The sequence below is a fragment of the Pleuronectes platessa genome, chromosome 5 (assembly GCF_947347685.1).
Source record: "Pleuronectes platessa chromosome 5, fPlePla1.1, whole genome shotgun sequence".
NCBI lineage: Eukaryota > Metazoa > Chordata > Actinopteri > Pleuronectiformes > Pleuronectidae > Pleuronectes > Pleuronectes platessa.
In genome coordinates this window covers 11,801,261-11,824,165 of record NC_070630.1, presented here as the reverse complement: position 1 = coordinate 11,824,165, position 22,905 = coordinate 11,801,261, and the positions used below count along the sequence as shown (strand labels likewise).

Sequence of the window (22,905 nt, the reverse complement as noted above, 5' to 3'; positions counted from 1 at the left end):
AGTCACATGTCACTGACTTGGCTGATAAAGCTTTGTCTCAAACTTAATCTGAACATGTGGTTGATGCTTTTTTAAAGGTGATCAGTCGAAAACAATATCACAACTTCCAACATCCACCTGTCTTACAGTAGATGTACTGTGAAGTTCTGTTTTTGACGTTTTGTCACGTGAAAACAAGAAAAGAGGAAGAGTGAAGTGAAGTGAACATGCAGGGACACGCATGGTGCCGTTTAAGTTTTGATGAATGTGAGCGGGAGAGGAGAGTCATTTTGTAGATTACTGTTACTATTTATCTCACTTTTTATGTTTCCATTATTTAATTTATGGGGTTCATTTGTGTGTTTGTAAGAACTAAACGCATTTTCTTGAGACGTGGTGGTTGAATGCAGTATGAGTCGAGGAAGAACCCAGTAAATGTTGGTGTGGATCCAGCTGTTTATCCAGATGTTTATATGTATTTCCCAGGCAACAATTCATGAAAACAATCAGGCGCGTTTGGTAGAAATTTGGTCCTGCTTGATTGAATTCAAGGGGACGGTTGGGCCTTGCCGATCAGTAATGCATGTAATATAAGTGATGTTTAGAAATGGCGGAGTGATGTGTTGTAATGCTGTGATGTGCAACTCAAACTGGGGGAGTTGAGTTGTCCCATGTTGTGGATTTGGACATTAAACGTGGATGGATTCACACGGTGCTCTTGCTTTAGCCACAGCCCTGGAGTGAGCTGTTGTTAAGGCTAGAGGAGGAGAACCCTGCCTCACAGTAAAAAACACCTCTAACTTGTTCCAACCACATTTGTTTCCATTGTATGGAAACTCCACAGCTCCCGATCCCAGCCTCGCCCACCACTGTACAGTGCAACTGACACTCTGTAGCGATCCAGCCACAGATTCACAGCCCTGCAGAATTTGCTTATCGCGCTTGATTAAACCAAATTTATGACAGGGAACGACTTGTGTGAAGGGGAGAAAACAAAGAGCGGCACGCACATGAAAACAGATTAGCAAAAGGGCAGGAGAGAGAGCTACCGGTATTTCCTGGAAGATTTGCAGTTGTGGAGAGTTTCACAAAGCAGCTCAGAGCAGGCTGTGGAAATCTACACATCTAACACCTGCAAACCTCCTGCACATGTCGTATACCGTGTGAGCACAGAACCTCACACCCTTACTGTGCAGCTTTGGATGAATGATGGTTGACACTTCTCAAATAAAGACCATATTCCCCATATCACTCATTGCTTCCTGTTGTAAAGAGGATGTCACTGCTTCTCTGCCCTCACTGAACCCTGCGCGTACTGGTTTTGAAGGTTTTTCATTTTTCAAATACGTTTGCTTGACGCCAGCGTTCCCACAGGTCAATCACTCGTTCCACCTGCAACCTCCAGAGAAACTCACATGAAGTCTCTGACGTTTGGGCGGCAAACCGGGACCCTACTTGTGATTTACACTTTGAAACGATGGAACTCACAGAGGAGAGGATGCAAATCGTTTTGTTATGATATACAAACTGTTTTATGCAGACTTTAAATATAAACTCAAGGCTGAATTTTTGAAAAGTTTCAAAAAACGTCTGATGCGGTCCATTAGAGAGATTAGAGGCCCGGGTAATACAGGCATGTAAATTGACAGCTACAGAGAGTAAAGACATCAATGAAGCGTTCAGCAGGGAGACTAAATTTGGCACGATGTGTTCTTTTGGCGTGAAATGCAAAACCGCTGCAGTTGCACTGCTGAGAGGTGAAAGGGACTTTTGCCATCACAATGTCAGAAAGGTCACAGACTTTGAGGACTTTGTCTTCTGACAGAGAGAAGCACTGAGCAGATATATTATATTTTAATGCTGATCCTTTCTGATCTCAGCAACAGGCGTCATACTAACAGTCTGTTTTACTGAATATTAAAGTGAAGGTTCCCCTCTAAGTGGAGCTGTTTGTTTAACTGCATCCAACCATGGAGTATAAATAAAGATGGGCGACATGTCTCCAGTTCTTCCCACTGCGCAGAAATGAAGCCAAAATATCCAGGATATGAACACCACCATCTTCCACATTTGGATACAGCGGTATTGAGGTTCAATTGATACACACACTCGACCAATCAGGAGTCAGTCTCATCTTTCAATGGTGATGTGTCATCTTGTTTGTTTAGCAACGATTAACAAATTAATACTTTGGAATCAGTAAAAAATTATATTATGTGTACTTTGATTGTTTTAGTTACGACAATACACTGACACGGAGGACTTATGACCAACGCTGAGGCCAGCCACCAGGTGGCGATCCAGATGCTTTGGTTTCACTTTTGAACCGCCACCATGTCGTCCTTTTTTATATACAGTTTATAAACAGGGGAAACTGTGAAAATCCTACAGACGTAAGGCCTCGATACCAACTTCACCACAGAAAGTGAAGTTGGCAAACTGGCAGGTTTGAACCCAGAAAATGTTTTGCTTTGGGGCGACATGTGCCAACCACTGAGCCACCATGCCATGTTGAGAAATGAAATTAAGTCAAATCACATGTAAACTGCTGCCGTTATTGACAAGTACATCTTCAGTTTAAAACTGTTCCTGCTGGACACGTTTTGCTGGTGGATCAAACTGAGCGTGTCCCCGAGCCGATCAAACATCTATGTGTTAGTGCTGCGGGACGTGGCGAAACAAAAGCCTAATTGAACTCCTCCAACTGTGTGAGACAGACATGCTAATTGCTATAATTAGAGCCGGAGCACAAAAATTTGACATTTTGTACATTTCCTACGAGTCCGTCGCAGCTCTTTGTCCGGCCTGCGTGATGAAGCCCTTTCCTTTAGCTGCGAGAGCAGCAGAGTGTCAACAAAGGTTTGGGTGGAACACTGGGACACAACAACAGTAAGTGGAAGAGACGGAAAACAACTTTTAACTGCTCATGCGAGAAAAAGCTTTGACACAGATGTGAATGTCTGACAGGAGGGACTCAAACATGCACACCTGGAGAGAGCATATCGTCTTTTACCTGACGGGCCAGCCTCCTCAGTTTTGCACACACACACACAATCACAAAATCACACACTTCCTACCTTGGTGTCAACAATGGAGCAGGCGATTTGTTTGACATAGGCCAGGTCGGAGGTTTGGGGCATCAGGACAGATTCTCTGGTCAGGCCGATCTGGATGATGAAGGACACCCCCGCTGGAGTGGGAGGCCCTGAGGGCATCGCAGCCCCACCAGGACCCTGCCATGCTGTCAGCTCCATCACAGGAAATCCTCCCTGAGGGGGAATCGAGGACATGGGCATGGGGGTCTGATGTATCATGGCTGGGCCTGGTGGCGAGGAGCCCCCCGGAGGAAAGAAGACCTGGGCCATGGCCCCCGAGGGCATACATGGGCTCGCGTTAGCCATTCAGGGTCCTGTCCGCTGACGGCCTCTCAGCACACACTCTCACAAACACGCCCAGCTGGAGTTCCCAGAGAGCCCTCACTCATTCAAACTGTCTCAGTGGAGGAGAGAGGGGCACACACACTGAAACATGAAGACACACACACACAAACACACACAAACGAACACTGAGTAGAGTCCTGGTTCCTCTGTGTCCTGTGTCCACCCCCTCCCAGTGGATTAAGGAAGAAATCCTTATCCAGGAAGCGGTGGCTTTTCCTCCTCTGTCGCTCTCTCTCTCTCTTTCGTGTTGTCAGACCTCTGTTACTGCCCAGGCATGACAGGCATGAGCAGAGTTTGTGTGAGACTCGAGAGAAAACACACACTGAGGGAGAAAAACCAACCCTCCTGCTGCTCGTCCTCCCCCACCTCCTTCCCTCCTCGTCCAGAAGAAGCCGCTCTGCAGAGGAGAAAGTCCAAATGTATGACTGTGGAACTCCCCGGGGCGTGGGAGAGAACTCAAAAACAAATGCCAAACTTTTGTTGTGCTCTTCCCCCGCCGGCTAAGTTACAAAATGGCCTCCTTAAACAGGAAATTGTGAGAAAGAAGGAGAGCAAGAAGCTGCACTCCTTTTTTTTTCTTTACGAGTCTTGCCCTGTTTCAGTTTCAGCCCCAGTTCAGTGTTTTCTGTGAAAAAGCCCAGAGAGAGAGAGAGAGAGAGAGAGAGAGAGAGAGAGAGAGAGAGAGAGAGAGAGAGAGAGAGAGAGAGTTGTGTGAGGGTACCTCCCTCTCCCCCTCCCTCCCGCCCTCTCAGCTACACTGCCAAGGAGGAAGTGAAATGACTGACACGGCCTGGAGCCAACAGGCGCTCAGAAAATCCCGCCTCCCTGTGACTCCCTTCACTCCCAAACTTCCCCCTCCTCCCTTTCCTCTCTCTCTCGGTCTCTCTTCCTTGCTTTGGGGTTATTGGTCTTGTTTGCTCCCTCCCAGAGAAGAGGCCAGCTCAGATCCTCTTACACTGCCGGAGGCGGGCAGCTCCACACTGAACACAGGAACCCTCCCATCTCCTCCTCATCTTCCCTCTCACTACTTTCCGTCCCCGTGTCTGTGAAGCTGGATTTCCTGACTTGTTTTGAGTCTGTGGCACCTTTTTGCCTCCATTCTGCAGATTAGGATCACATGTATCGCAGGGTTCATTTTGTAGAATGGTGACGGAAGGTTTTAGTAAAATTCCGAACTTTCTGGAAATACTTTGGATGCCTACATACATAACCCTCTATTTTGGATAGAATAGCGCTTTTCTTAAAGGTCAGTGTGTAAGACTGAAAGCGATCTATTGGCAGAGATTAAATGAAAAATAAAGTTTTCACTAAATGTTTTTTACAGTAGCCCAGACTAGACAAACTAACACCATTTGAGTTTTTATGACAACTGAAGGCTTCCACGGGTTCTCTTTCAAGTTTGGTGGTTGAGGGTGAGGTGAGGGCTATTCAGCTGCAACATGCAACTTCACCACTAGATGTCACTAAATTCTACACACTGAACCTTTAATAGAGTTACAAAGAAAAATGGAGATTAAAAGAACCGCATCAAAACACGAAAAATATATGTACCCCAAGATTAAACATGCGTAGAATTTGTGTTAAAATTTGTTTTAAGTAGAGATTTAAAGGTTCAGTGTGTAGAATTTTGTGATATCTAGTGGTAAAGTTGCATGTTGCAGCTGAATACCCCTCACCCTTCCCTTCCTAGGGAACCTGTGGAAGCCTGCAGTTGTCATAAAAACTCAAAAGATGTTGCGTTTGTCCAGTCTGGGGGGTCTGTAAAAAACATGGTGGCCTTTGTAGAGGACCAGCTCCTGGTGTAAAAGTGTTTAAATGTAATGGGGATATTCAAGGGTAAAGAAAACAACAAGTTGTACAATTTTTATGAAACACACTTGTGAAAACATCACTAGGATTATTTTATATTCAATTTCTGCCAATAGATCCCTTTCACCTAAATCTTACACTGGACCTTTAAAACACCCTAAGCATGTTGCCTGTCTCATCTCATCGGTCAAACTGTTCCACTGTTTCGTGATCTGGGAATAACCAGCAGAGGCTCGTCCACAGATCTAAGAAAACATAAGGAACAAAGATCTCCTTTTCTAGAGATAGAGAAAAGATAGAGGTAATATTGACACTTACCAACCAGATGAAGTTCATCCTCTTCGGCTTATTCTCTTCATGGCACTATTTTGTTGGGATTCTTTCCGTGATGCAGTCTTAAAATTTTAGATTCATTAAATCAAATTCACTTCAGGCAGAAGTAGTTACGGCAACTGTGATGTGAAAAGAGTTCCTACTTTCCACCACAGGAGGGCACTGTTTGTTAAAGTCTCATACAATGGAGATGTAGTCATGGGGCTACTGTTGTGATTTAAATAGGAGATTTGATCTAATATTACAAAAAAAAACATAACCACAGGTAACATATGTAGTTGGATGACATCAAAATGCTCCACTAATGAGGAAACACATCAACATTAAGAGACAAGATGTACAACGTTAAAACACACACACACGTGGATCACAAAGTTCTTTATGTGTCGAAGCTAAAATATCAAAATATAATATCTTAACTCTTTCCTTTGAAGAAGACTATTGGATTTAGCTAAAAGCCCCTGAAAAATATAGCAATTAGACTTTGAATAACATATTTTTAATCATTGTTTAATGTTATCCGTTGCTCTGGAGATTTCCACTGTCCCAATGTGACCATAGCAATGTCTTCTGGTTTTGAAGGGTTGAATGTGCAGTGTTGCCGGGACAATAAACTACCCAGCTAACTAAGGAGTTGCATTATGGGAAGTCTAGGTATAGAGCTAAATGTGTTTTAATAGGCTAAGACGGCTTCCATCTCTTTAAAGTTCTCATATTCTTCATAGACATGTAATCTGTAACATGTAACCTGGGACTGAGGCTGTGGTCCTAAGACATTTACTTTTTGTGAGAGGATAAACTCTTGAGTTGAAACCATAACCAGCCGAGGGGTAGGACGACTGAAACTGGTGGGTTATGTAAGTTAGTTCCTAATGTTTTATTTGAATGGCTGACGCAGGCCCTGAAGACACGAGCCAAACAGAGAGGAAACACAAACGTCTTTGTGTATTTCATTAGTATAATGTGAGAGGTGAATCCTGCGTGCTTCTGGCTGTAGATGCAGGCTTGTTGAACCCAGAGGAAAGAAAGACGACACAGAACTCCGCAGTCACTGTACAAAAATCTTCATTTTTTTTGTTTTTCTTCCTTAATGACATACAACAAGGGACCCGTAAACAAAAAGAGAAAATTCATTTGATACAAGCTAGAATGCAGTTCAAAAATATATAGTAAAACAAAATTAATAAAAAGCAGGTCTCTTATCCCTTGTAGTTAGAGGAAATAGTTTGAATACAGCTTAATATGATGTACAAAATATCACACAGTGATAAATTGCTATTAAAAAAATAAAAACACAAAGAAATGAGTCCTTTACCTTGGCCTCTGACTGGTAACAGATTTTTTTTTTTGTACTTATTTTCTTGTTTTTTTTCCGAGTTTTTAATTGTTTTGCTTTTTTACAAGTTATACATTGCCATTATCAATCACAAGCAAGTTCTATGCCTAGCAAGGAAGAATGGTTCACTTATGATACTACAGTATTCTTACATCTTAATAATCATATTCATAACCAAAGAAAAGAAATGCAAGAAGGAAAACAAGGAAATGATGGACATTTACAGCACATGATGGCGTCTTCAGTCATCGCTCTCCACCTCTGCTTTGATTTATTTTTCCTTTTTTTTCTTCTGATGTGTCAAACTGATTTGTCCTGATTCTACGAGAGGGGACACAGTAGCTCATCAGCGACTCTCAGCATCAAAACACAGAGTCACAGCAGCTTCCACACTTGTTGTCAAATCTCCAGATTAAATTTGAGATAGCTCCACAACATTATCTCCGCACCCTGTCTGTGTCGATAGCAGCGGCATCCACCATTAGATGTAGTGCAACATGGAGCCAAGCAGGAAATGAACGGGATGAGAGGACGTTCTGATTAACAGCGGCTGAACCATAACGTGGCTGCACCTGCGTGTTCTCTCTGACAGAAAGTGGAAATAAACAACAACCGCCCTGTTCGGAGACTAAACAGCAACCTCAGCTCGACGTGCTAGTCTCCCCAGTGATTCAAAGCGTTTCCCTTCTAGGCTACATTGAATTGAACGCTTAGGATCTGACGTCAGACCCCCAGTGTGACCCTGTTATCTGGAGGAGGAGGAGGAGGAGGAGGGGGAGGGGGAGGGGGGGGAGTAGGAGGACGAGGAGGAGGGTTTGACGACCGCTTTAACACCAGATTGTATCAGTCCTCTTGAGGTAACAGATTAACACGACCAGTCAAAGTAATGTGAAGTCAGTTCAGGCCTTAAAAGGGGAAATGTTTACACAAGTCAAACAAACGTGTGTCCTGCAGTTGTCAGAATAAATGCAGGACAAAGCGACAGAGAGATGTGAAGTTTCTCCACTTAAACCAAATCTTCTCCACACATCTTAGATAAATTCATTTTTTTCCTGTCTTTGAGTGGTTGAATTGAAATAGGACTTCCATCTTTTCTTTTCATTCCTGTCTTTCTTTTTTTTTGGAGCCACTTCTCCCAGCGAGCCTCATCAGAAAGAGAGACCTACTTTACGCCTTCGGCTCTGTGGGCAACGTGCTACTGTGCAACTGATGCACGTCAAACTAGAGGAGGGAACAACAACACCGGGACCAGGGGCGGAGCTTTTTCTCCTTCTGAAGAAGCCTGAATAAATACACGTCTACATGCCGACAGACTGGCACAAAACGTCGCGATGAAATGAAATAAAAAAAAGACGAAATGAACAGCTCTCACCTGAGGAAACCGTTTCAGTTCACATGGTCCTCGCTGTGATATAAGAATCAGCAGCTCTGTACACTCCTCGGGCCTGAGCCCATCAATCCACATTAGTCCCGCCCCTCTAACCTTTACAGTGACCGTTAGTTCTGAAATGTGACGGCAGTCAGTGAAGTGATGAAAGAGAAAAACCATGGACGTCTAGAGCCCGATGAGTGAGAAACTCTGTCTCTCTTTATGCACACAGGTCCCTGATTCTGACTCGAGACTGACGAGGTCTTTCGTAGCACCAAGATTTAACTAGTGCACGCACGAGCACACAAACACACACACACACACACTCTTCTGTACAGTAAAAAGCTCCGAACGACACAATCTGCGTCTTTTGTCGCGAGCATACAAACCGCTATCACACCCCTGCAGATTACAGACTTGAACTTTGCCCTCATGATGTTGAATCTGTAGAAATGGGCCATGATTGTGTAAATATGTACATTTAGTTTGTACATTAGAGTTTACATTCTGTCCCACACACACACACACACACACACACACACACACACACACACACACACACACACACACACACACACACACACACACACACACACACACACACACACACACACACACACACACACACACACAATGAGAGGCAGAATCATGGGGACACGTTTATACTCAATCATACAATGTGACTTGGTGTCTTGGCGATAAGGTTTAAATTAAAGCTATCTGTTCAACACTGGTTAGTGACTGTCTAGTGCCTCCTCGGATCACACACACACTACTAAGTTAAACATTCTCCAACCCCAAATACAAAACCACACACACAAACACACACACACACTTCTCCTGGAGTCTTTGGAATGTAATACATTGTATTCCCAGTGCAGAGGTTAGTTGGAGGTTTTCTGCCGACATTGGGAACAGTCACTGTTTTTAAACCAAGCCTGCGAACAGTATGTGTGTTAGAATAAACCAATATTTCTGGAGAAAAAAAAAGTTGGAAATGAAATGCAACGTTGCATTTGTGCGTTGTGTTGTGCTGTGCAGAGCAGGTGTGTTCCTCTATGATTCTCTATGACATGTATCAGCAGTTCAAGCACACAGACACGCGCTCACACACACACACACACACACACACACACACACACACAGGCGCACAGTGCTTTGCAATAACAACTGGCAAACTGCAAAACAAAAGAAAGAAGAGCTTAATACTGTAGTGTAGAAAAGTGTCACTCCAGACGGGATTATTGGAAAACGGAGCAGTTAAAGTTATAAAAAAGAAGTGTGATTAGTATTACAAGAAGTCACTGAGGCGTCAGAGGACAGTGAGGAATCGAGGGGAGGTGGCGTCCTGTGTCAGTGACCCAGCCGGTGGGGTGCAGGACAAGTGTGCGTGCGTGCGTGTGTAAGCAGGTGAATTTTGTCCACTGTAGTCTTCAGTCTGTTTTGGCCCCGTTGTAGTTGTAGGACTCTAAGGGCAGAAAAAAACAGGTAAATCAAGTTAAACTGACAAAAAAAAAAAAACATATTTAGTGAAACATTTATGAGTTAGTGATTTAGAGTAGAGGGGTCCAACAAGAAAGAACACCTTTTTTTTTTAATACCTCTGCCAATGACAGCAGTACTGTCAGACAAAGATCTTGGCAAGTGCATCCGCGCCGGCGCTGGCGATGAACGGCTGGGAAGAGTGGAAGGCCACGTCGTGAATGGCCTCGTCGTGCTTCTTCCTGTGGGCTGTGATCTCCTGCACGCACGTCCTGTTGTCCAGCATCCACAGGCGCACCGAGCAGTCGTGGCCTGCAGGGGGCGGAGATGGGGGAGGAAGCAAAGACAGAAACAAAGTTATGGAGGGGCAAAGATCACTGCTTAGCACAATGGAAAGGAATCCTTTATATTGTCTTTCAAAATAGACTTTATGCACAGCTAACTGTGCATTGTGTTAAACTGCAACTTTAGCGAAGACTATGCAGAAAGCTTAAACAAAAGAGTTTAAGGGTTAACAAGTGTTTATTTTTATCTTTATGGTTTAAATAACCTTTTACAATAAGACAATTTTTATTTAAAGTATTTATTTTTTGAAACAGATATAACCTCTGTAAATTCCTCAAACAAATTCCCACTTGTATACAGAAAAAATGAAAAGTGTTGGTACAAACATTTCTCTGGGTAATATAGTATTATATTATAACAGAATTTCTCAAAGTGGGAAAGACATATAATTGACAGTATTGTGAACTCACTGCCAGAGATGAGGTAAGTGCCTTTAGGGTCTGTAGTGAGACAGGTGACCGCATCCAGGTGAGCCACCATCGAGTGGACAACTTTACCTGTGCAAACACACAAAGTCATTATTTAGATGGATTCACATCCTAGAATAAAATACGTCTACAAAAGGAATCAAACAGACGACCAGTAGAAATCAAACAGCTGCTGCACACACCTGACTTATTGTCTAGGAAGCGGATGGTTCGGTTCTCGTGTGCGGTGATGGAGACGGGCTCAGAGGGGTGACTGACCACTTGGTTGATCAGTTCACTGCCTGCAGAAGACAAAACAACCACACTTTAATCAAATGTGATTTGCTGTTCATCGAATTCAGTCAATTCATTATTATTATTATTTTTGCCATAAGAGTCCCCACATTTTAGAATTCGCTCCCCACTGAACTCAAGACAGACAAATCTCCAGCTTCTTTTAAATCTCTATAAAACACTTTAACAGATGATTTACATTGACTCTTGTTAACACCAACTAATCTTAATCAATCATTTATATGAATCTATTTCATTGTTCTACTTCATTTGCAGGCTACATTGTTTTATTCTCATAGTTTCTTTCCACTTTGAGACAAGGTTAAGAATAGTGCTATTTGAGTAAAGTTCATTAACATTATAAATTGTTTAACTCGTCTCATTCTGTAAAGTCGACTGATACAAACGAGTTATCGTGTTCAGAACATACCATCCTTGGTCTGTGTCTCTAGAGAGGAGATGCTCTGCTCCGTGTTGAGGTCGTAGAGCATCGTCTGCCCTCCGTCGAATGACGCCACCACCTGGTTGGGGTCAGTAACCACGAAGGCCACTGAGGTTGGTGTTCCGTGCTCTGGAAGAAAACAGCAGAGGATAAAATGTTTGTTTCATGGACACAACACGAAAGGTCAGACATGAATCCACACACTGAGCACAGATGTCTACCTCTTTCCTTGTTGAAGACAGACAGGCAGGGAGCCGAGTTCTGAGGGTCCCAGATGCGAATGGTGCCATCGGCCGAGCACGAGGCCAGACGATGCTGAACCGCTGAGTGAGTCAGACCCCAGACGCTGTCTTCATGACCGGATAGTACACTGCTCTCGATGCCAGGATCTGGATGCACAAATCAAAAATAAAAAAACATTATTAATAGGGATGTTATCGTTACTTGATGGTTACAATATATTCAGTTGGCAATGACTGACCATAGTTATCATAGGGATCCACATTGAGGTCAGGCATCTTCCAACACCTGACGGTTCCATCTAGACCTCCGCTGTAGCAGGATTCCCCATCCTCATCCATGGTCAGTGACAAAACTGCTCCACTGCAAAAACAAGCAAGGCATCAGTGGTTACACTGCATCTGTGTGTGTCTGTGACCGGTTCCAGCACAAGTGTGAATCTGTGTTTGTGTGTCGGACTCACCTGTGCGCTCTGAATGTGTAGATGGGCTCAACGTCTAAAGCTGCATTCCTGTGGAGGGACACAGACTTTTTTTTAATGTGCTTCTCAGTTTTATTCACTTCTACATTTGTGCATCCTACTATTAAATTCCTCATTCTCCATTTTCCCTTGTGGTTCTTTGTGGGTTCTTACTTTTTAGAGTGCATAGCCTTGTTGAGGTTCCAGAGTTTTAGTGTCCCGTCCTCGGAGGCAGTGAGCAGCACCGCCTGGCTGGGGTGAAAGGTCAAAGCGCGGATGGCGTCAAAGTGGCTGCGTAGTGTGAAACGAGGGTTCCATGTCTTCTTGAACTCCTCTCTGTTGTCCTGCATCTGAATCGGAAAAAAAAAAAAAAAAAATTATAAACAATTCGGATTGTGCTTATGTAGTCTCAATTAAATGAGTGGCTTGACCATAATAACTTGTATAATTACATCCATGGAGAGATCGTTGTCATTGGCCACAGTGAGATCAGCCAGTTCACCAAGGTTCATGTCTCCTCCCCCAACAGCATCCATGATGAAGACGTCAGAGGAAAAACCCAGGGCGCCACCTGGAGGTTGGAGGTGGAAAAGCATAAGATACCACAGCATATGGACAAAGTGTCAGGACCCCGTAAATTCAAAAGTCTATCTAACTGCTGCTTTCCTCCCACACTGTGAACCAAAGGCAATATTTATAAGTATAGGAGAAACTTTACCCCCCCCCCCCCCCCCCAACGCAAGATAGAACGCGTAAGCTACTCTCATGCATTGTAGGACACAGGTGAGACTGAGGGAGAATACTTGGGTGAGGATGGATTATCATTTGCTATCGGGCATATGTGGGGAAGTCTTACCTTCTCCAGGGCGAGCCTGTCCCGATACAGAGGGGGGCGGGGCAGGTTTAGGGGGGAAGTCCGACATCATGCCTTGTAACTTGTTCCTGCGGTTCTCTGAACCCGGCAAGAGGAGAGAGACACAAAACATCCAGTCATGCAGAGAGGCGGAGGAAGAGTGGAGAGGCCGACAGATGAGACACAGACGAATGTAGACGGAGGAGAGAAGGTAGACTTCATTCTTTAAATACATGACACACAAATAAAATCGTACAGCTTCTTTTCTTTCTAAAGGGTTGAAATCAATACAGGTTTCAGGGCTACAGTGTAAATATGACTCAGAAAATGAAATGCTGACGTGTAAAAATAGAAGGCAGCATGCGTGGCAACCTGTGAAATGACCCCGACAGGATATACTTCTAGAGACAGAGATGACGGCTACACAGCGAAACAGGACAGAGAGACAGGTGGTTGGGAAAAGAAGCTGGTTTTATTGACAAGAAGAGATGCCAGGACACAATGAGAAGTAAAAGATAAAAAGGTGAGCAAAAGGGAGGGAGGGGAGGGGAGGGCAAGGAAGACAAATACACTGGTGGCAGTGATTCTGGCAGTGCTGGTGCTGATGGTGTAGCTATGGCAACAGCGTACCTAACTCCCGTCCGTCCCCCGAGATCCGGGCCTCTCCCGCCCCCTCCCCCTCCTCCCCCGAGCCCAGGAAGTCGAACTCTCCGAGGGCGTCTTCCGAGTCGTCTTCGTCCTCCTCCTCCTCCGGGTCCAGGTCTGTGGTCATGGGCTCTGTACTCATCTGGACACGGGGGCAGAGCAGGGAGCTGGGTTTAGTGCACGATAAAGACACGCGTGTAGTTTCAAGTTCCAACTGAATCGTGTTTCTCCGTTGACATACCTTTACACGTGACTTTTTGTTTTTGCGCGGTCCATCGATGCAGTCAGTGGCCATGCCTTGGAAGTCGTCTTCCTCGTCGCTGTCGTCTTCGTCATCATCCTCGCAGCCATGCAGGAAGGGGATCTTATCCAGCACCGAGCCACCCAGATGTTCCTGAGAGGTTTCCTTGCCCGCATTCCTACAAAACAGCTCATGTTAGCTTGAATACATAAAAAGATTATTTTAGACATTAGCTGAAGGTGGGATGATCCCAGGCTACATCCTTACTATTACATTTACATTTTACAAGTATTTTGGTTCTGCATCAGTATTAATCCCCGTCCATACTAACACACCTCAGAATGCATATCAGGTGACCATTCATGTGTCCCAGTGTAAACAGGAAGCAGATTATCTACTCTGCATTTGGTACTTGGTTACAGAGAATACTTCGAACAAGAAATAGAAATTATGAAAAGTAAGACAGGGTATTTCTTTTTTGGACCAATTACAGAAACGGTTAGTTACAGTCAGTGGTAATAATGTTTTGCTTTCACCACTGGTAGTTGAGTAGTGACCAATCACGAAGCCAATGCAGGCAGCTTTCACTGTTCCTGCCCATCCAAACTAAACACAGCCCTGCAGTCTTCAAAATAAAACAGGGCCAGCAGTTTCCCCAAAAAAACTCCAAAAGCACCAGTGATGTATTTTAAACCAAACATAGAGTGCAGTATTGTGTGGGTTCTACCTCTTGAACTAAATTCCCATGGATAAGTTGAACATATTTAAAAATCATGTCTGTTAATAGATAATCCGATTGTGGCATGCCGAAGGTCTATGGAATCACTATTTGCCCGCAGAATATTAACAACGGAAAACTGCATGTGCATTCATATTTAAATAATTGACAGTTAATCAGACGCATCATACAATCTGTCATCTGTGCAGTGGCAGCAAAGAGTCTAACCTCTTGATTTGTTCCTCGATCTGTCGGACCAACAACGACTCCCCACTTGCCCGGGGCTCAGGCTCAGCGGAGGTTTCAATGGCCGGGGGTCCGTTAGCCTCTGGGCTGCTTCGCCCGAGCAGGGAGCGCACACGCTTAGACCGCATGTCCAGGATAGTGTCTGAATAACCCACCTCCTCCAGGTATCTACATTCACAGGGGGAAAAAAGTCCATATAAATAAACACATTAATCGCTCTAGTCTAGATCAGAAATGTAAAAGGAGTGGATGACGGAGAGGTCTTACTTGCGTAGTAGCTGACGTCCCTCCTTCCAGGACATCTGATTGACTGGCTCAGCGTCTGACTCAGCCGGCCCATTGGGAACTACAGAAAATAGATGAAGTAGTGATGCAACAGCAGGGCATGAGCAGAACAAGCAAAAGATGGTATAACACTTCTAAATAGCAGCTTATAAAATTATTTGGAAAAACATACGCTGGTCTGCTTCTGTCTCTGGTTTCTTGTCTCCTGGACTCTGGTCATTTCCTGTCTTCAGCTTCTGGTGCTTTGCCCTGCAACCCCACAAAAGACCACAGGAGGGCGGCATTATAAGCAAGTACTAGAAAGAAGTCAATCACTGAACCATTAAGATGATTGAATAGATAATAGATGTAAGGAGACATTTGGGAGAGTTTCCTGATATTTGTCTTACCTCTCTTGTTTTAGGGCGTACTCTAACATTTTGATCCGCCTCACCAGGTCCTGCTTCATGTTCTCCTGCCCTTTCCTCTCACCCTGTAGGAACGCCACCTGAGCCTGAAACACACAGACACACACAGGATGATGAGGAAAACTTCAAAAAATAAAATTAAAATAAATAAAGCACACAACCAAACACATACACAAGCGGCAAATCAATTGAAATTTATGTTATGACTCAGACATAAGTGAGGTGAAGCATGTACTAGCTCAATTAAAGGTAATAAAGTAAACACTAAAGCATGTGATATTATCAGAGATCACAAGGAAAGACTGGGAGCTTGAAGGAAAAACATTTTTGTTTATGTGACCAATCACGGCAACCGTGACTTCTGAGAACCCAGTGGAGTAAATAGAGGGTTGTGGAGCAGTGCTCTTATTTTTAACTTCTCCAAACCAAGGCATCTGCAGGAGAGGAAAAACTGACAGGCACCAGCCAAATGCAAATGCCCTTTTTTAAAGACGTATCCTTCCTCTGTCTGCTTCCGCTCTCCCTTTCACATCCGTATCCTTCCTCACTGATAACTGCTACCTTGAGGAAATAGATGTTCACGGCCCACTCTAGTCATTTGTCAAAAGGATTTTGACAATGCCTCAAAAACTGTGAACTGTCGAGTAAAACTTTGATTCAACAGCTCCTGCGTACCGGCCAACTCAAGACAGATCTATCATTTATGATAAACCTCCCTGCCTAATAGACATGGATACAGAAATAAATGAATGTAAAAATGCATAAATAAATAATACATACATGTTTAAATGAAGAAATACTGTAAGTTCATGAATACATTCATCAATAAATGTAGAAATACAGAAATAGCCCTCAATGCATTGTATTTTCATTTATTTATGTATTGAATTATTTATCTCTTTGATTCCTTTATACCTTATTTTTCCCCCTTCAAACCTGCCCTCTGTTGGTTGGAAGATAATTCTGCCCCAGGAAAATAATCAGTTTGAAAAGGGCTAAAAAAGACCCGACTCGGTTTCTTCTCCCTGGATTTGCACGCAGGTGATAGCGAGCACAACAGTTTTGTATTTCCACTATCTCTCTCCTCCCTCTGTGCCGAGGGCTGCTGGAGCACTAACGCTGCTTGTTTTACAGTCCATTTCTCCCGTGCACGCCCCCTGTCCGAGTCCACGAGGCCTGTCCCGCACGCATCCGCAGTTCTGTTAAACTAGAACGGTCTAAAAACACTATCTCATGGGGCAAGCGCTCGGTCTACTTGAAAGGGTAGTCAATCATCCAGGAAAGCGAGTATTGTGTACACACACACACACACACACACACACAGACTCACACACTCACACATACTCATGTAATCAGCTAGTAGAGCATGGGGAGCTCAGGATAATCTGCCGAGCAAACCTGACTACTGCTGCTGCTGAGTAATCCTGATTAATGCAATGTGATTTTATATGCTAATCTGAGAATTTTGGAGATAATCTTCAACCCCAGCATGTCAACACGGCAGACATGATCTAACAGGCTGTGGAATACACGTTACTTTATGTGGTTTATACTTGGCCTAACGTGAGAGGACCAGCTCAGTGCTTGTAAAATGATCCAAGGCCATCACAATGGGTAAAAAAATGAAAACAAACGAACTGTGTCTGTAGTGCAACGACAGCACAGACTGAGAAGGAATGTTTTCTTTCAACGAGTACGACACAAAACACAAACATATCTGCTCAGCCTTGTGTGAACTGCCGTGAAATAATATACAGTATCGTTTGCTGTGGTTATGTGGTTCATGAAAGCAGCTGACACAGGGATCACTGCAGCAGCAGCAGCAGCAGCAGCAGCGAGTGAGCAGAGCATGTCCAGCTACACACAAGTAGTAACAGTGTAGTGTGTTGTGTTGTGTTTTGTAGTGATATGTTCAATAATGTATTTGAATATTTCACAGAAGCACAAAAGGCTTGTTCCCGGCTGACATGACAACACATAAATACTGTTGTGTGCGCTGTGTATAGTTAAAGTGCAGGAGGTTCAGGTATCTGAAGACAGCATGTGAATTATACCCTGGGTACAATAAATGATTAAAAACTCCAAGCTCACATTAAATAAATTGACTTTATGTTTCTTCTTTCAAGCTTGTCCTAACATGCAGATGTATGGCTGCTCAGTTGTTCGCCCTGTAAATAGTTCTTATGGGTCTAATCTGGCCTGAGGTGAACGCAGATTCCGTTGCGTAGCTTCAAAACCAACACACAAACTTAATTCTGAACTAAATCTTTGAATTAGAAGTTAGTCATTTACACCTCTAAATGGAATGTGTGTCTGTCACCCTTAAGGGGCAGCCCGAGCGTTTGTACACCTACTCACACAGAGACGAGCTACGACCTGCTCTCGCACACACACACACACACACACACACACACACACACACACGGATAACCATCCTACCCTTGTGTTCCAGACAGTGTCATGTTGTGTGTTCTTAGAAGGACAGGTTCCCACTAGTTCCCTAAACCTCGAATCACTGACGCTGCTTTGTTGGCCAAGACACAGACGAGGTGGCATGTAAACAAACACAAAATAAATAAAATTGCATGACAACGCACAGTGTAAGAGCAGCTTTTTACTGACACCTACAGGTAGCCAAAACAGAGGGATAATGGTGTCAAAGGTTTACTGTTGTATGTGATTCTTTATCTATTACATCCCACTCATTAAATGGCTTTGACCTTGTTTTAATTGCCCTTCCTTTCTACCTTCTATTTCTCCTCCTCTTACAGAGGTGCAGTGGGCAGGGAGAGCGGATTACTTTACAATAGCAAACGTTGGCCGTCTACAGGACGAATACAGCTTCGGGTGTCAAGGTGTTTAAAACAGCAACTGTTTCATCAGTCTAATGCTGGTAATTAAGTAGAAGTCACCTCAGCTTTCATTTGCCCTGTTATTCCGTCCTTTGCCTGGTTCACTCTGGGACCTGCTTGTTTCACTGAGTGTGTTTGATCCGGGTCAACAGAAACAGGACAAGGCCCACTCATTAAAGGTGTTGCGAGGGAACCTGTCGTGCCATCCGATCTTTCCTTCCTGTGGGTGGGCTTCGCTCCATGTGACTTACTCCAGCTGATCTTTTCAGAGTTTGACACAGCCTGGAAAATGTAGCCTACCCTGTCAGTTGCTGCTGAACAGGGTCAAGGGCAGCTTTCCTCCTCCACTGGCCACCCTCCATCTTCTCATCCCTTCATCCCCATGAGAGAATCCCGGAGCCAACAAGTAGAGCAATGAACTTTTCTGGGACAGCGAGCTTTGATGGAGTCTATTAAAGTCGGTAGAGTGTGACTATGTGTGTGTGTGTGAGTGTGTGAGAAAGTGTGTGTGTAGTATTTAACTTGAGAATGACCTCCTAAAAGGTTAGGTTTGCTGCCTAAGTTTGGCCTGTAATTTGTTTTATAATCAGTGAGATGCAAAAAATGACTCCAAGTCATACAATTTGTTTCAAACCATGAGATTTCCTTAATTTCAGTGAATGCATCAAATCAGAGAAAATTATAGATACAGAAAAAGGAGGTAAAATATGAATCTATAAACATAGAACAGGAATGCTACAAGTCTTTAGGCGCTGGAGGCATGTAATAGTACATATGGATGTCATATGTGTGTCATGGCAGACAGCGCAGTTATTAATTAGAGATGTGTACCCAGGGGCCCCCTGGGCCACAATCACCAGGAAGTGATGTCATCTGGGTTACCGGTAAACTTTTGACTCACAACTACTGTCATGGTTAATACAATTAACTCACAGGAAATGAGAAAACTGCAGGGAGTGGCAGGTAAAGGTCTGCCCTCCCTTTGTATCATAAGTGCAGCTTAGTACGATTGCCTATTAAATTATAATGAAGATCATTATAACAAGCTAATTACTACAGGCAGAGCTGTGCAGTGTCTGAAGGACAGAGGGACGGGGCTGCTGCCACCTGTCCCCTGTGCTGCCGTCCCACGGTCATGCTGGGACGTCCCACCTGGCCCGAAGCTGGAGGGGCCTTAATTCCAATCCTGTCACTGGAGACACAGCACCACAGGTGGCCTATTACACCAAAAACACACTGGCAGACAGCACATGTGTTACAGTCTCACAGAGACGCACACAGACATTCACACTGACACACACTCAAAAGTGTTGATGTCTGTGACTGCGATGATGGTTTTGCAGCTGCTGAAATGCTTTTGCGTTCAGCTTCCTTGTTTGTTGTAGAAAGGCCATAAAAGCATAAAATGTGATGCAAGGCCACACATGACCCGACTATACTGTGAACACATATACAGTGTGTTGCTTGCTGTACAGTGAATGACCAGGGGGTTTGCTAACTGGCATGTTGAGAGCCCTGCAAACAGGCCGGCAACAAAAGCCAAAGGCTTTGTGGCCTGTGGGTGTTCAAAATGTAAGCTAGGTCAATTCGTCAGCCTGGAACTCCAGCGAGCTGCTCGTTCTCTCAGCACAGGACGTGGTGCTAATTGTGCCCGTGAAACCAGAGCATGTGCAGCAAAGGCACACGTGTGAAGTAAGTTTGAAAACAAGCACTAATGGCGTGTTGGATACGACGATGGCCTGCTTTTGACTTCTATTCCCACTCTCATCCCGCATGCGCCTATAAAAGCCGAGAGCACAGCCGGTTTGTTATTGTTCATCCATATTTTATCAAGCTCCTATTTATAACTACACAGGTTTGAGTTGGGGCAAAGTGAGGAGCAGAGTGTCAGCTGAGAGGCGATGATATTCCCTTGTGTGTGGTTTCATCAGTCCCACAGATTCCAGAATATACTTCAAGCTAAACCGAGGTCGGAGGAAGAAAAGAGCACGTACGAGTTAAGGTATGAAAAGGTGAAGTGTTCTTCATCCCAAGTGCAGAGCGAAAAACATCCCTGTACGTGTGTTTACCTAACCTTTTCTTAAGCCTGGAACAATTTGATGAGTAAGCACAATCTTGCCCAGCAATGCTCAGCCTCACACAGATGCACACACACACATGCATGTAGGGCAGTTGCACAGTACCACCTCTGTTTTCTGCTGCCGAAATAACTGGAGCCATTAGAGGAGTCATGCCTGGCTCGACGGCATTTTCTATAGCATTGACCCACACATTCACAAGGGTGTGTTTTCCTGCTATTTCACAGATTAAAACTGACGACCTTTATGAAAACAAGCCCACATCCCCCCCCCCCAAAAAAAAGGATAAGCTGAAGATAGGATGGTACTTAATCTCGGCCCAAAAAAGTATGAATGATAGTGAGGAATCGCACGGCGTTACATAGATAACCGTCATGTTCAAACACCGCAACGCTGATTCATCCGCCCGTGTGTTGATTTCCTTCCGATGCCAGCAGCTACACAATCGCACTCCTTTACAGCAAGGAACTATCCATTATGATTACGCCTCAACAGACATTCACCGGGAAGGATCTCGCTGTAAAATGGGATTTAGTCCAGAAAGTGCAAGCTGCCCGCCCGTGTTCAAAGGTCACCCTGAGCACCGTCTCTTACCCTGTCCCTGTGTCTCTTTTGTTGATACTCTTCAAACTATCCCTCGTTTAACAGCAGCCAGTGCTTCTTCCTCAAGCAATGCCACCACTTTGACAGCTCTCAATGGCTGCCACTGTCAGATGCCGAGATTGTAACAGGGACCTCAGAGCTGTGTGACACTGCTGTTTATCTTTTAACCACAACATCCCGGCCACAGATCACTTGATAGGCGAATGTGTTTTGTAGAAAAACGTGATTTCTGTCTATTTACAAACCATGTTCCCATTCAAATGCCCTTAATAAAGACTTTGTTGAATGGAGTCTGGTGCAGGGAAGTGTTTGGTGTATACCTGCACAAATACAGGGTAGCCACACCTAATGACTTCTCACCTTTCCTTCTTATTTCTTATCAGCACTGGCTTCCGCTGGCTGACAATAACCTATGTTGCATCTTAGTTTTGTGGTTTAATCTTTGTTGGTGAAATATAATTGATTATATGGAAATCCAGAGGCCTAATTGTATGGATCATGCTTACTGGAAATAGTTTATTTTGTTATGTTTAAAGCTTCCTGCTGGATGTTTGGGTCGCGATCAGCATGAGCTCTCTAAATGTACTGTCTGGTAACGATAGGTCCTGCACGGTGGGATAAGAGGTTAGCCTGTTAGCATGTTGTCATCCTGGCTGTAGGGCATGTGTATAGTCACAAAGCGACACTGTAGCAGCTCCTGGGACCCCGCTGGCCTTCATTCACCGTTAACGCTGCACACGCAGGCTGAATAATGGACACATTTACCCTGAGTTCGTCTCTCTCCGCCTCCCAGCGGTATTTCTCGGCCTGGAAGCGTCCCCACTCGTACTGGATGAAGTGCAGGATCCCAGGAAGCGTCATACCCGAGTCGCCGTCCTGCAGCTCCCGAGCCTGAGACGACCCGGCCATGGCCGCCGCCGCCGCTGCCATCGCCCCGGTCCCCGCGGATGATGTCGCCTGGCCCGGTGCTGATTTGGGCCCGTTTGGGTTGCGCCCCGCTCCGCTGCTGCCGCCGCCGGAGTTCGGGTTTGGTCCTCCGCCGGATCTGTCCGCCTCCATTTTAACCGTCCAACCTCTCTCCAGGATAAGGAGGCGGAAACGGGCCGTGTAGGAACAATAATAATAAAAACAACCAGTAGCCCGCAGCCGTCTTCTCCCCCTGGTGCACTTCACGACCACAGAGCTCCTTTCTTCCTCCTCACACGCACGGAGCAAAATTACTATTCACTTAGAGAAACACTACACTTCCCTTCCCAACACCTTCACAATAAATCGCCACCACAATGCACGTTTGTCACATCACGACCCGTTTAGTAACAAATGCAGTGCGGTTGATATAACTTGTTACATGAAAAAACGAAGTTTTAAAACGAAGCAACTAAATACATGTCGTTCAAAACAAGTGTTGAGATTTTGGGTGCGATTCTTATTTTGTAAATCCCGGATTAGCTTCCTCCTCCCTGTGTTCGCTGTTGGGAATGTCCGGCGTGCCTGACAAATAAGGAGCCGTGTGTCACAGTACACAACCTGTGTGTCGCCAGAGGAGGTTACTTCCTGCCATTTAGTGAGTAGTCACGTTTGAAGGACAGTGAAGGCTGCTGAAATTATTCCCAACTTCGTTTCCGGTTTGAGTTTATATCAATAACAAGTCCACAACACATTTTGTAAGGCATGGTTGTAGGCCTGCCAAGCTTTGTCTCAGATCTATAATCAATCAGAATCACCACTAATATATCAAACTCAAACTTAAATTTTTGATATTAACATTAATTACTCTATGAAGTTAACAACTTTTTCAATCCAATCCAAGCACACACATTCCTCTGTTGCTGGATGTATCTTGCACAAACATCTTCATCATGATTTTCAAAGACCTGAAACATTTGCATTTTGGTACGCCGAGGACGGATTATTAACCCATGTTAGAAAATCTATCTTTTTTTAGAATGTTAATCTTTAATCTCTGTCTTTTTAACCAGCTGGCCATGAAGGACTAGATGCAATCTAGGCATACACATATGTGTGTATAGTAAAATGATGA

General features: G+C 44.4%; 2 protein-coding genes across 3 annotated transcripts in view; both read right to left on the bottom strand.

Annotated features, from left to right (window-relative positions):
- Positions 1-4,094, bottom strand: part of prkd2 (protein kinase D2) — a 32,582-nt gene extending 28,488 nt beyond the window's left edge. The window contains exon 1 of the mRNA XM_053422513.1: positions 3,057-4,094. Within this exon, the coding sequence (XP_053278488.1) occupies positions 3,057-3,380 (324 nt within the window). The 5' untranslated portion in view covers positions 3,381-4,094. The remainder of the gene's footprint in view (positions 1-3,056) is intronic.
- Positions 4,095-8,861: 4,767 nt separating this feature from the next.
- Positions 8,862-22,416, bottom strand: strn4 (striatin, calmodulin binding protein 4). Of its 2 annotated transcripts, none has more exons than XM_053423520.1 (18): positions 21,630-22,416; positions 15,314-15,417; positions 15,097-15,173; positions 14,907-14,985; positions 14,622-14,807; positions 13,676-13,853; positions 13,420-13,576; positions 12,793-12,888; positions 12,389-12,507; positions 12,111-12,286; positions 11,940-11,987; positions 11,718-11,839; positions 11,458-11,625; positions 11,225-11,365; positions 10,704-10,802; positions 10,504-10,590; positions 9,852-10,060; positions 8,862-9,734 (listed from the first exon to the last, which is right to left on the bottom strand). In XM_053423520.1, the coding sequence occupies exons 1-17, from the start codon at positions 21,921-21,923 to the stop codon at positions 9,891-9,893; spliced, it is 2,301 nt and encodes a 766-aa protein (XP_053279495.1). In that variant the 5' UTR covers positions 21,924-22,416; the 3' UTR covers positions 8,862-9,734; positions 9,852-9,890. The 2 variants fall into 2 exon arrangements, with proteins under 2 accessions (XP_053279495.1, XP_053279494.1); XM_053423519.1 differs by having other exon boundaries at positions 9,868-10,060.
- Between the last annotated feature and the right edge of the window lie 489 nt (positions 22,417-22,905).

Bases quoted from the DNA above. Each gene is read 5' to 3' on its own strand.
- strn4 (XM_053423520.1), bottom strand. From the start codon at position 21,923: ATGGAGGCGGACAGATCCGGCGGAGGACCAAACCCGAACTCCGGCGGC. The intron at 12,889-13,419 runs GTACGCTGTTGC...TGCCGGGTTCAG, and splicing joins GGGGGACGGACGGGAGTTAG to AGAACCGCAGGAACAAGTTA. The intron at 12,287-12,388 runs GTAATTATACAA...TTTCCGATTCAG, and splicing joins ACAACGATCTCTCCATGGAT to ATGCAGGACAACAGAGAGGA.